This window comes from Dromaius novaehollandiae, chromosome Z (assembly GCF_036370855.1).
Source record: "Dromaius novaehollandiae isolate bDroNov1 chromosome Z, bDroNov1.hap1, whole genome shotgun sequence".
NCBI lineage: Eukaryota > Metazoa > Chordata > Aves > Casuariiformes > Dromaiidae > Dromaius > Dromaius novaehollandiae.
In genome coordinates this window covers 75,897,243-75,910,498 of record NC_088132.1, presented here as the reverse complement: position 1 = coordinate 75,910,498, position 13,256 = coordinate 75,897,243, and the positions used below count along the sequence as shown (strand labels likewise).

Here is a 13,256-nt window from a genome sequence, read left to right as displayed (position 1 = left end):
TGAGTGTGTCTATCATATTTTTAATCCCTTAATTCCTTCTCTCTCTTCTGTCTCCACAGCACAGAGCCCCACTGCAGCAGACCCCTTGCAGCAAGCCTACGCTGGAGTGCAGCAGTACGCAGGTCGTTAGTATTAACACTTTCTCCCAATAAACCTTTCACTTCTGTAAAGCCTTTAATATATGAACACACCTGAGGGGGCTGGGGGGAAGGGAGCTGCTTGCTGATGCAGGGGCAAGCCAGGACACCAGGGTCCCAGACTAAATTTGTACTCCTCATGAAAACAAACATAAAGGCCCAAGTTCTCTCCCGAAGCGGGTAAGCTTCTCTCATGAAACTCTAGGGAGTAGGGTAACTGTAGGGTAGCCAGACCCTGCAGAGCCTGTCGTGCTGTGCCTGACAGGGTATGCCTGTACAAAACACATTTTAGGGTGCCTCCACTTTGTAGTTTGGCCACGTGTGAGATATGTTAGTGTTCACTAGCCCTGACGAGGCTGGAGGTCCAGTTGTCGAAGCAGGGAGCCCAGGGGAGGCTGTTCCTGAGAAGCCACCAGCTCCAGGGCTATCCCTACTACATCGCTGCTAGTACCCCAGCTCATTAGTCTGAGGCTTGCTGAGGGGCTACACAGATATACTCGCCATTCCCCAGCAGCTTTCTACATGACTCCCAAAGGGTCAGTCTCCGCTCGCTCTCATGTCACCCTGTATGCTGAGCAGCTCCTTTGCAGTTGATGGACTGACACCAGCCAATGTGACCTGGTGCAGACCACGACCCTGCCGTGTTCAGCCTCCCCTCATGAGGTGTCCATGGCAAATGTTGTGAGGAAGCTGCCACCCCAAAGTCATTATTTCCTGTGGTAACTGGAGCAATCATGGGCTCCCGCTGAGGAATGGCTATTATCTCATGTCAGCACTGTATCTGGAAACTTAATTTAATTCTCCATGTAGGGCTTCATTTGCCGGTGTTTTAGTTATTGTCATTTATTGCTTGTGAGGCTTGATAGATGGGAAGCAGCTCAACCCTTTGAGCTGTTAATTAACCCCTCTGCACACACATGCCCCCTATCCCCCTCTCTCTGGGCTTGCAGGCAACCCATACTCTGTATTTTTAGCAGCAAGGCATATCATCTGCCATCTGTGGCTCCCCTTGTCTGCGTGGTGGGGGAGTTGAGGTGGGCAAAATTGTTTAATTGCTGCACATTGTTTCCACTGTTTGTATGATATAGAAAGCACCTATATATGTGAAAGAAAATATACACCTGAGAGTGTATATGTGAATCTGCAGATGCAGTGTGTGTGCATATGAAGGTTAGAGTAAGAGAGAGAGGAAATACATGTGTAAACCATTTTCATGAGCATATGAAATAATCAGAGTGCAAGAGAGATCACATACAGAAACAGTGCATGTGTTCTCGGAGTGCATATAAGCACAGGCATTATCATGCTGGGCTAGTGAATGAATGTGTTTGTGGTACCATCTGAGATGGGTACGTGTCTCTGCTGGGGGAGATCTCAGTGGATTCCCCCATTTACACCATTGGCTAGTCCCAGGTCTCACTGCTGACTAAGATGAAGGGATGGTGGGTGCTCACAGCCAAGTGGCACCACCTAGAGCACCACTGTGATGTTGCTACCACATCTCAGGCTATATGAGATCTCTCCCTTTACAGAGCCAAAATCCAGGTAGACAGCCCACCTCCAGCTTAATGTGATTGTTTGGTGTGAAAGCTGCTTGGTTCCCAGTGCTGAAATCTGTCCCTCTTTCTTCTCTCCCTTTCTTTCCCCTATAGCTGCTTATCCTGCTGCTTATGGCCAGATTAGCCAAGCGTTCCCACAGCCGCCTCCCATGATCCCACAGCAACAGAGAGAAGGTGAGTAAATGGGCTGTTCTCCTTTCTGGCCCCAGCATGCCATCCTCACCTCACTGCTTCCCTTCCTCATACGCCTGGAGAGAGGCTATCAAATGTCCCATTGCTTTGAATCCTTGGTCTACTGAGTCTCTTCCCAGTTTCTGTATGTGTCATGGCATCATCGGCACTAATGATAATCTGCAGGAACATTCTCATGGGGAATTGCTGCTGATACCTTCTTCACAGCCCCCAGGAAGGGGAGCATACTGATGTGCATGGGCTGTGGAAAGACTGGGTGGCAACATAGGCAATAACATCCAGCAGGGGTCTGTGTTAGAGACAGTCAACAATAATGCAGATCAAAAATCCAGCTGCATTGCAATAAAGGATTTAATAGGAAACAAAGCACTGGTGACCCTTCATTAGAAGCTAGTAATGCGATTTCAGACACCTGCTGTTTAGATTACCAGCTGATCTAGTCCTTTCAGCCTAACCCTTGATAATCTGGAGACAAATCAGACCACAACATCTATGCTGGGACAAGATGAGTGATGTAGAACTGCCTATTTCTCTGCACTGACTATGGGAGGAGCCTGGGTTAACTAGTCCACAGGGGGGGATGACTGCCCTGTACACAGAAAAAGTAAGGAAAGGCAAATCTCCCACTATTGCATGCAAATGTTTTGGGAGGTATCCATGCCATTTAATGTTGTGCATATCCATGCCATTTAATGTTGTGCACTCAAAGGCTTGTCTGAATGAAGAGTCTAGTCCCTTATGTTCCCCTTGCTGTCAGTGGAGAGAAGTGGGATCCTCAGAGGGCAATCCACTTAGGTATTCCCAGCTGTCCTCTAGGGAGTCTGTTGCTCTCTTTTGATTAGAAGAGAAGACTGCTTGCCTAAGCAATGTGTTTAAGTTAGGTGTCTCAGCTTAGTGTGGAGACCCTCATTTTAAATAATTACATTTCAACTTTTATCCTCTATTAGATCACTAATTCAGATATATTCTGTTATACGTGTTATTATATATATATAATGATATTTAATATTTTAATATGGTGTAACAGTCAGAATGAAATGAATCAAGATTACACTATCAAACTAAAACATTCTGATGGCCTAGAACTACTTTGGGGGAGAAATCTCATTTTGTGAGAAAATTAGAGTGTTGGCATTTCGATCTAATTTGGAATTAATTTTTTTCCGATGTCAGAATTTCCTGGGGAACACAACTTCCAGCTCCTGATTAGCTCTAGTACACGTCCCTGCTGTGAGAACAGATGCACAGACCTAACATATCATTACAGAGATGTTTCCCCCATGCTGAAGGACTTTGCTTTTTATTACTTACTGGGGCTAGATTAAGCACAGGACAAAATGGCGAGCAGACCATTGCTTAGTATAGTGTTGGGCCAGGAACAATCAGAAGCAATGGATGGCTGTTGTGCACGCTTTGAATATCTGCTGCCCAAAGACCCCTGTGTTCATAAGACATAGTCTGTCTCTGTGGGTTGAGGGCAAGTGTCACCCAGTGGACAAGTTATCTCGTGTCACCTTGTTCCTTCCTGCAAACGGCTGGTATCGAGCGTGTTTGGGGACCAGATGTATAAGATGGATCACTGGTCCAGTGTTGACCTTCCAAGTGTTCTGCACTCACCTGCAGTGCTTGGCTGCTGTGGCTTTCCCTGCTGCTTGCTGGAGGGGAGAATCTCTGAGGCACAATGCTCCATCTTAGCACAGGGTCGAGACCTTTAAGACTCTCTAACCTTTAACAGGAAAATGCAGCAAGAGGGAACTCTAATAATAATAATGCTCAGTGCTGAAAAGATGTTTGCAAGGATCTGCACAAACATTGATTCATTAATGAACCAGCCCTATCACAACAATAACACTGGTGATCGCATTGTTACTAACAATGCTAACTCTCGGGTCCTGCATCCTGGTTGGATAACAAGCCCAGAGCTGCTCGGTTGCTGCAGCGTTCCTGTAGAGATTAGTCATTACTTCCACATGAGTGCTGAGGTTGTCAGCAGCTGACGGGTTGCATAGGGTGGAACAGATCCAAAATGATCAAAGCTGAAGATGAAGTTTTGATTCAGACCATGTCAACCAGGCAAAATTTGGGGGTAATTTTGAATTTATATGGTATTACTCATTCTGACGTGGCTTCTGAAACTCAGAAATACACTTAGACATTAAACTGGAGTGGTGCAGGCTCGTGACTTGTATCTGCCCTGCATGCAGGCATGCCGGGGACTTAATAGCAAGCAGAAGCAGAAGAAAGGGCAAAGAAGTTACAGCCTCTCAGTATTTGCTGCAGAAATGAGGCATACATCCCACTTACTGTGCAGCTGGCCCAAGGGCTGCCTGCTAACTTTGAACACCCTTATGGGAGAGCCCATTTTTAATTATTGTTGGAAGGACTCTCTGGCTGTGGCCTCCCCTTATGACACATTCATAGTGTTGTGGAGGCAATAATAGCTGACCCCAGCTCAGGTATTTGGGGTTTACTCACGTTGACAGTGGACATGCAGGGGCAGGCTGGGTCTGGTGCTGTGCCCATGCTATACCACCCCAGCAGTGATCTGGAGGCTGAGGAGTACTAGCATAGCAATGGTGTAGCAGGAGTAAATTCGGGTCCCACTAGACCAAATCAACATGGATCCACTGTGGAGCTCTCTACCATGTGCTCCAGTGCCCTTATTAGCAGGTTTTTCCATTATCCATCATGATTTGCATGTAATATACAAACCATTCATAAAACACATTTCTTACTACTTTTCTTTCCCTTTTGTTCGAATCATGGTATCTCTATATTAATGAACAGAAATACATATTATTTTAGGCAATAAATCCAAGAGTCAGGTAGGTGCCAGGGTAAAAATGAACCTTGATTCTCTTCTCATAAAGCATTTTTAGGGCTAAATCTTTAGTTGACTTTCGGAAATCAGTGTTAATGTGTTTGGTAAAGCATTCTGGCACTATATTCAGCCCTGAACTGCCAAGTGTAATGGTCTCCAATAATTAACTCAGTCCAAAACAAGACCTTTCTCTTGACAGTTGAAGTCTTCAGTGAGATTTTGCCTTTCCAACTGTGATATTCCTCTCTTTCCAGTGATCCTGATTTAAAACTCATTGCACAGGTGCACTGAGAACTAACTTGCTTTTCATAGCATTCTGAGGTGAACATTTCCTGAGTTCAGCTTCTCAAAAATCTATATATATGCGCAAAGGGGCAGCCATATACATACATGTGTAGTTTTCCATGCAGTGCCCAGATTTACTTGACTCAAGCAAAAGAGACAAGGTAGAAGAGTAGAGACAGAGAAAGCCTAGTTTTGTGAATTCTTTACTGAGAAGTCTAACTGTAAAAGACAACTTACGGATGGATGGGTTTAACAAGAAATCAGTTGTTTAATCCTAATGCCAGTATTTTTATATGTGAGGGTAGGAAAACAAATCAAACTAGCCCAGGTTGTTTTTCAGTAGCAGGTGAAGTTTGCAGCACTGGAAATTAGCAAAAATCCTCTTTAGTTAGCAACAAAATGAGTTTGGCCTTAAATGTCTGAGTCTGTGCAGGAAGCCACAGCATGGATTTCACATCCATGTTTTGGCACAGAACTGAGCTTTTAGGGAGGTCTCTGCCCTTTTACATCCTCCCTGGTCTCTCCCTCTTGGTCTCTCAGCAGTGTGAGGCAGTGCTGATTTCAAGGTTAGCTAAGGGTTGTTCTCTCCTTGAGCCAACCTCAAAACTTGGTGTAGATGAAGTTACATGCCTCCTGATCTGCCTTATGCCTTAGTAGGTGTTTCTCAGCACATGCAGGCAGAATCCCTCCTCATGCACAACACATCCAAGACCCCAGGAAATGCAGCTGGCATTTTCGAAAGAATTTGCCAGTTTTGCAGAGCAAACTGCTGGCTCTGGTGATGTCAGTGGGAATTTTGCCACTAATTGCAGCAAGGCCAAATTTTACCCATTCTATTGAAATGCGGATCTCAAATCCCACAGCAGAAGTGCTCTGGGGTATGTTCGGATGAACAAATGAATTTTTCTCTGCTATTCTGGACCATGGTCTTCTCCTGGGCAGAGTTTTCTTCTACTCTAACAGACACCTAAGGGGGCCAGTGTTTGTTTAACACTTTCAGACTGTCACATATCTAGTTTATCTTGCCAATAATGCCACATTGGGTGGAACTGCACTGCAGCAAGGACTGGGAAAGGGATAGTTGTTGATTGGGGAGACTAAGGAAGAGACAGACGGCATTGGGGGGAGGGATGGAAGAGCTTGGCATGAAACAGGGGAGTCTGAATGTGGGCCACTGAGGTTCAAAAGTAATTTAGCTAAGCAGATGACTGGGTGCCTAATTAGTTAATTATCCCACCATACCACTATCCCTCCATTTGGAAGAAACCCTGTCACCATCCTCATGACCTCTAGGAAATGCGTGAGATGCAAAGGATCAGCTGTTCCTTCGTGACAGTCCTTTTAGCAAATTAGTGGGGAAAATTGTGCTTAGCAAATATTCATTAGGGCTTCATTTTCCATTAATCCAAAAGGAAATGTGGAGAGCCTGTGACTTCAATCACGCTGAGGCCCAGGAATTTTAATGAGCTTTAAATGGGCATCTGTCAGAATCCTGACTTCGACGTACTTCTCCTGCCAGCCGGGGGGATGAGTAATGGCTAATAAAAGGTGGGAGCATCTAGGCGAACTCCTCTCCCTAACAGGAAAGGCAAAGTTGTAATTTGCTCTGTTATGACACTGTAATTATGCCCTGATGAAGAAAGCGAGAGTATTAAAAAAAAAAAAAAACCTCTTTCTTTCCCCATACCGTGCCCCAGTCATGAATGGGAGAAGGCTGGCTCAGTCAGGTCACAGGTGCATGGGCTGGGGGGAAGGAGAAAACCCCATTTCCCTCTGTCCTCTTACCTTGTGGCAGGGGATATGCACTAATTCACCTCAGCCCCTCCAGAGCAAACCAGAGCTAGAGTTACCTATCGAGGTCAGTGCAAAGCTGGGCAGAAACTGGAAATCCCCTTGGAAATAATCCCAAGGAAAAACCCAATCTCTGCCTCCTCAAACTATGCAGTTTTCTGCCAGTGAACAATGCAAATGGTTGAAACACTTACTTTTTTTTCAACAAAATCACATGGAAACAAATATTTCCTTTTTGACTTCTGCTACAGGTAGAGTACACTTTACACTTTAATACTTAAGAAGTTTTATTCCTGCGCCTTCAAGCAGAGGCAGGTTTTTTCACTTTTCTGCTCCAAAATGTAATTTCAACAGAATATTTTCTGAGAGTCTCAACTTTAAAAAAAAATGCATTTTCCAACCAAAGACTCTTCTCTGGATATTCTTCCAAGCACCCTCTGAAGACTGTAATAATATTTCCTACAGCACTAAGGAAAAAGAATTCCTGTCGTGAAGTCTCATATTTTGGATTTAGACCCATCTGTCCTCTTTCTTGCTGAACCCTCTAGAATGGGAGGACATGGCCAAACCCTCCAGCTTTGGGGGAGTCTCAGGGCTGAATTGGGCTGGGGGCTGAATGTAAAATTCTACAAAACAAAATAAGATGGTGGGTTTGTGTATCTGGTTCTACTTGTTATTGCAGTCTTCACACAGACACGAGAAGGATAATGAAACTTCTGCATGCAGACACTGAGAGAGGCAAGGATTAGTGGGGGGGTCACCCCATACTCTACAGATTAAATGAGATTATGAGGAACAAAGGATAACTATGAATGGCACCTTTCATTCCTTTTGTTTTTATTCCTCCATTCCATCTTTCCATGGCCATGTGTACTACTGCATTCTTCTATCACTAGATTTTTTTTCCTGACATCTGTCCTGAGGTTAACCACATCAGCATAGACTCTGGGTGACCTTTGAGTTCCTGGTCTTCTGCTTTCTCTGTTCCTCTGGTTTTGGAGACCAATGTAGCCAAATAAGGGAGGGTTGTTATGACAGATGCTTCGTTGTTAGTCATGAAGTTTTCTAAAGAGGACTAAACAGTAACAGTGCACAGATTAGCCAAAAAAAGATTCTGAAAACACATCCCCCAGCTACTGTTTCCCAGCAGAGGAAAGCCAGACTTTGGCAGATGTGCAGAGGAATGCAGGGAACCATTTTACCAAGACTCTGTAAGGCAAGGTGTACAGACTGATTCCTAGAAAAGACCCCTCACCAGCCAGAGAGGGGACACCAAAGTATATCTCCACCATGTGCTTTCTTATATCCTATTCCTCTCCATTCATGAGTCTTCCTCCTCTCTTCACAGGACCAGAGGGCTGTAACCTGTTTATCTACCATCTGCCCCAGGAGTTTGGGGATGCTGAGCTGATGCAGATGTTCCTGCCTTTCGGTAATGTCATCTCCTCGAAAGTGTTTGTGGATCGGGCGACAAACCAAAGTAAATGCTTTGGTGGGTAAAGATAACAAAACAATTAGATTCATCCAGGAAAGGGCTTTCTCTGAATACTTTACCTTTCAAACTGCTTTCTCTCTGCTTAAGCTTTATGATTTCTCTCGATTTACTCCTGTCGATACTTTCCCCCTTCCCTCTTTCTCTCCTAATTGTCTCATGCTCAGAACTGTGTGCGCTGCTTAGAGGTGAAGGACTGGCATCTCACCAGCAGCTGGGTGCTGTGGATGCGGTGATGGGGTGGAAAATACCACCCCTTGGAAGGGGAGGTGGGGGTGTGCAGAAGAGACTGAAATACCTGGAGCAAAATGGATGGGGCCAGGGGGTAGGTGGAATGCTGATGGGGTCAGTAGTGGGAGCATGTGGCAGAAGGGGAATTTCTATCTAATTTCTATCTAATGGAAGGGAAAAACAGGTTGTGGGGCTGAAGGTAAGACAGAAACTGAGGGCAACTCTACAATGGGTATAAAGCAGATGCAAGTAACCCAAGCTAACCCTCAGCTAATACACTGTGCTGAGAGGCTAGGTTTACCCACTTGAAAGCAGCACTGCGCTCACATGGCTCTGGCCTTGCCACTGGCTCAACTCCACCAGCTTGGAGTCTGAGCAGAGCAGAGCCTCAGTTGCCTGCAGTCCACTGGGTAAGGCCACCCCAAGGTGCACCCACAGAGAGAACACTGACTCAGGGCTCAGCTGGCCAACAGCCGCATGGCGATGAGTGCATGATGTCTCAGTGGGACCCCGCTGTTTGCGAGGGTGTTGCTGTAAAGTGTCCCTTGGGCAGTGCTGTGGGTTGGGCACCCTGCCACGTTTGGTCCCATCCCACCTGGGGAACAAGGAATCACCCCCATCCTTACGCCCAACAGTGGGATGTGCAATTTCTCGTTCTCCACCATCCCACATTCTTTGCACACTTTCTATGAAAAGTGCAGTGGGAACCAAACTATTGCTTTTCTTTTTCCCAGTTACTTGCAGCTGATCTGGACTCTGCCTCTTGGGCAAAATTCCAGACTTAAGACTTGTTGGAGTTTCATTTGGTTTTAAAGCCACTCTCAGTCCCCACATTATGCTTCCCTCCCATGCTGCCTTCCCCCTTCCCCTCCTGGACAGCCCACCTCCTGCAGCTCTTGGTTCTTTCCTTGCTAGCTTTGGTGCATGACAGAGTACTTCCAAGAGTTTTGTGCCACTTCTCTGTACACAGTTCTTCCCGCCCAGTCACAGAGTATCTGAACAGGCTATTTTGCTCTTTGATTGAAGGAGCCCTGTCCCCTAATGTGAGGTGACACCGTGTCCCCCTTCATCAGCAGTCATTGGGTTCCTGCAGCCTCAAGCACTAGAAGAATAAATGACAAAAGGCTTTAGTGTGAGGAAGCAGCTGGGAGGTTCAAAAGGGAAACTATGGGTTAGACACATTCTCCCCAGAGTCCACCTGCGTTTTTAGAGCCTTAACCATATTAAAGCTCAGAACAAAATGAGCAGACCAGCACAATTTTAGGTAACATTGAAAGCTAATGCTCCAAGGATATCAGCGGGATAGAAATGGAGCTTTGTCAATGAGATTGCCATTCCTATCACAAATAATATTTAGGGGCATACTGAGCCTTGCTCTCTTCATATTCACAAGGAAGAAGACCAAGGGTAAATGGGGAAGAAGTGAGGTGAGAGTCAAGTCCAGTAAAAGAGAGTATCTTCTGGGCAGTGATTTACTTTTTCTCCTCTTATTTCAAAAGCTCTCTGGCTACAAGGCTTAAGGAGGATGATAACACATATTTAGTTTGTGGGGCAGCGTCATGGAGCTGACCTTATTGCTGCTTCCAAAGCGCTGTGAGGTTGTGGCTAATAGCTGAGTAGGGATTGATGGATCTAAGCATAAATTTATCTTAACTGTGAGCCTTACTGTGAGAAGAGAACCTAAAACACAACTTGTTTGATGCAGTAACCTCCAAAACTAATGGTAGGATATTCCAGCCAGAAAGCAGGAAGATGCCCTTTGGATGTCCCGCAGGCAAGCAAAAATATGAATTACAGAGATCAAGAGAGAGTGAATCTCGGTCACCTTGTATTAGCTTCTCATATCCAAGTCCAGACAGTTTGGGGTCTTGGGCATTAGATCAGAGTAGCCCAGTTTTCTCTGACTAACTCAGTTTCCCTTAGAGCTGTGCACCTGATGTGACTGTTAGTCTTAGACAAACATGTTGACTGCACTGCCACATGCACCATCTCCAGAGGCATAGAAATAGCAGAAATAAAGGCAGATAATTATCACAAGTATATCACATTGCTCTTCAAAACCTCCTATCCTGCTGACCTTCAAATTTAGAACAATGCAAAAACATTGGGGTATCACAGATAATCAGGCCTTTCATTTGTTTTGCTAAGTCCACTGAAGCTGGAGCTGATGATCATTTTTTGTCCAGAAAGTTGAGATTTTTTTCTAGGGGAAAATTACTTTTTCCTAAAGGAGAAGAAGGATATTTTGTTAATTTTGAAAGTAAAAAAATTCTTTCCTTTTCTACTTAAACATTTCCCAAAACTCAACATGTAAAAACACAGCATTTGCATTCTGTTTCACTTTTTTTTAACCCAGCCAGAGCTCTCCAACTGGTAGCCTGGGGGGACAGTTCTGTCTGGTCCCAGAAAGATATTCCACCATTATATGACCTTTTAAAATGTATCTGCTATGCAGATCCCAAGTAAATTGCTGTAACAGAGTCTAGCCCCAGGTTGTCGAGAAATTGTCAAGAAGTCCTGCTTAAGACAAACTTAAAAAATTCTGTGGAGAAAAATGTCACCATGCTTTTTCCACAGGAACAGAAAACACTTCATTTGCTGCTTTTCTCTCACTGTTGAACTACCTGTAAGTAACTGGCCCAAAATGCGTGAGTCGGTGGTGTAGCATTTCAAAAAAGGACCTTTATTCTTTCCCTCTTGGCTCTGAATCCTCCACTGTGTTTCCAGCACAAAGACAGATGCAGTATCTGCTTTGGCCACTAAGGGCAGGACAGCGTAGGGGCAGCCATGGGAGTGTTAGAAAGAAAACAAGATTAGTCATAAGCCCTTCTCCTGGTTTCCTGGAGTCACACATCCTGCAGAGAACAATTTAGCACTTATGTGCTCTGCAGAAGCTGCGCTGTGGTCATGAAGCCTTTCACATTCCCCATTCAGAGGCAGCCTCATGACTGACACAGAGCAGCAAGGAATGGGAACTAAAGCAAGCACCAATGTGGTGAAAATTCATGCAAAAAATGTGAAAATGGTCAAAATATGTCTGTTGTTTTCCACTGAAGGTCTGCTTGCTATAGTGGGTAAGACTGTCTGAGAAACAACCCTGATTTCTCACTGAAAAGAACTCATTTAAATTGAGAGCTGTCTTTGCCCAAGACTTTCATCTTGCTGCACACATCCAGATTCAATCCAAATCCTCTCTTTTCTCCTTCTACAATTTTTCAAGCCTCTGTTTTTTATTTTTTCCCTTTCCTGAGGCAGCTGAAACATGTCCATGTGCAGACCACACTCCTCCCTCCCACTTACCAACATCCTACCTATAGCAAGGGCTGAGCCTCTGCCGCACTGACCACACCAACATCTCTTTGGGATTCTCCACAGGAGCTGCCTTTTCAGCCCTCTTGTATTCAAACTTTTTGATTTCACCTTCAAAGCCCTTCACACTTTTGTCCTTCTCTCTCCTCACCTGCTATTCCTTCACTCACTGTCCAGTAAATGTCTGTAGCTTCTTCCCATACACTTCTTTTACTGTCAGCCTGTTTCTCCTCACTTGGGGCATGCTGTCCATTCCTAGAGAAATGATAGGGCCACAGCAGGAATTGTTGTCTCACGCAGGAAAAATTACCCTTAATCAGATGCTCCTTGAAGCCAGTGACTCCCGTTCACAGGGCAGGCTGATCTGAGACCCAGCGGCTCATGCAGAGGCACAGTTTATGGCAGTCTGAGCTTCAACTTCTGCAGGATCCTGGGGCTGTATCTTGTCTCTGCACAAGGCAGAGACTGCACTGAGTCTCTCACCTTCCCACCACGTGTGTGGGTTTTCTGTGTGTAGATATCTACTAATTGCCAAAGGGCATGCAACATATCTGTATGCTGGTCATAACAGTTCCAGTGATAGTTCCCTTCTCAGACATGCAGATTATTTTAGTGTGACCAGTTTGTGTACAAGATAAAAAGAAAAACTGTGGTAAAATGATGTAATTAAGGCTGCTGGGACAAGTAGTCAATGCGAGAAGAGCAAGTCTTCACATTACCCACACATGGCTAACTCCGCCTCTGTGGCAGCATGATGCTATGATACAGGCCTAATTTCATAAGCACTCACTGTTGTCACACAGGACACATTTTGAGAAGTCATTTGCAGACATTAAAATAGTGAAATATAGAGACAGCCATGTTCTAGAAAAATGTTTTAACAGAGAAGAGAGTGAGAAAAGGATAGGTTTGGGCAATATTAATTAGGAAGACATGACAGAAATTAGAAAAACGAGGACATAGATGGAACAGCAGAGGCCAAATGATTACCCTAAGTTGTCAAATAAGATGTAGATAAATTAAAACCAGAGAAATTGCTATACTGGTGCATGTGGAAATTCATTTGTTCAGTCACCCCTCTCTGAGAGTGACGAGCACCTGCCTCTGCTGGCTCTTTGCACATCATTGAGCAGCAGGCACTGTGCATGTCCCCTCAGTTTGTGCAATTCCGCATACCCTCTGGCCTGAGGAGGCTTCCAGTGTCCATTTCTCCCCATGGGACAATGACCTGGGGAGGTTGTGAGGAGCCTCTGTTGCGCCCATAGCAAAACCATGGTTCAGTTCATAGTCCGCCACCCTGGAGTGGCAGTGACCACGTCCTCTGGTTGCATTTCTCCTCTTCTGTGCATCCCAGAGGGATGCTCACATTGACAGTAGTGATGTGCCAACCCTTTTTGAAATGTCGCATATGAAACAAAGCAGTAAGTGTTCTAGCTTTG

The 13,256-nt window shown here is 45.0% G+C and overlaps 1 protein-coding gene across 8 annotated transcripts in view; it reads left to right on the top strand.

The window, feature by feature from the left end:
• Positions 1-13,256, top strand: part of LOC135324700 (CUGBP Elav-like family member 4) — a 717,486-nt gene that overhangs the window by 659,567 nt on the left and 44,663 nt on the right. For 2 of the 8 annotated variants that reach the window (XM_064501490.1, XM_064501489.1), the window contains exons 9-11: positions 60-122; positions 1,790-1,870; positions 8,134-8,217. In XM_064501490.1, the coding sequence (XP_064357560.1) occupies positions 60-122; positions 1,790-1,870; positions 8,134-8,217 (228 nt within the window). Of the gene's footprint in view, positions 1-59; positions 126-1,789; positions 1,871-8,133; positions 8,278-13,256 lie in introns of all 8 variants that reach the window. The other 6 variants (XM_064501486.1, XM_064501485.1, XM_064501488.1 and 3 more) reach the window with 3 other exon arrangements.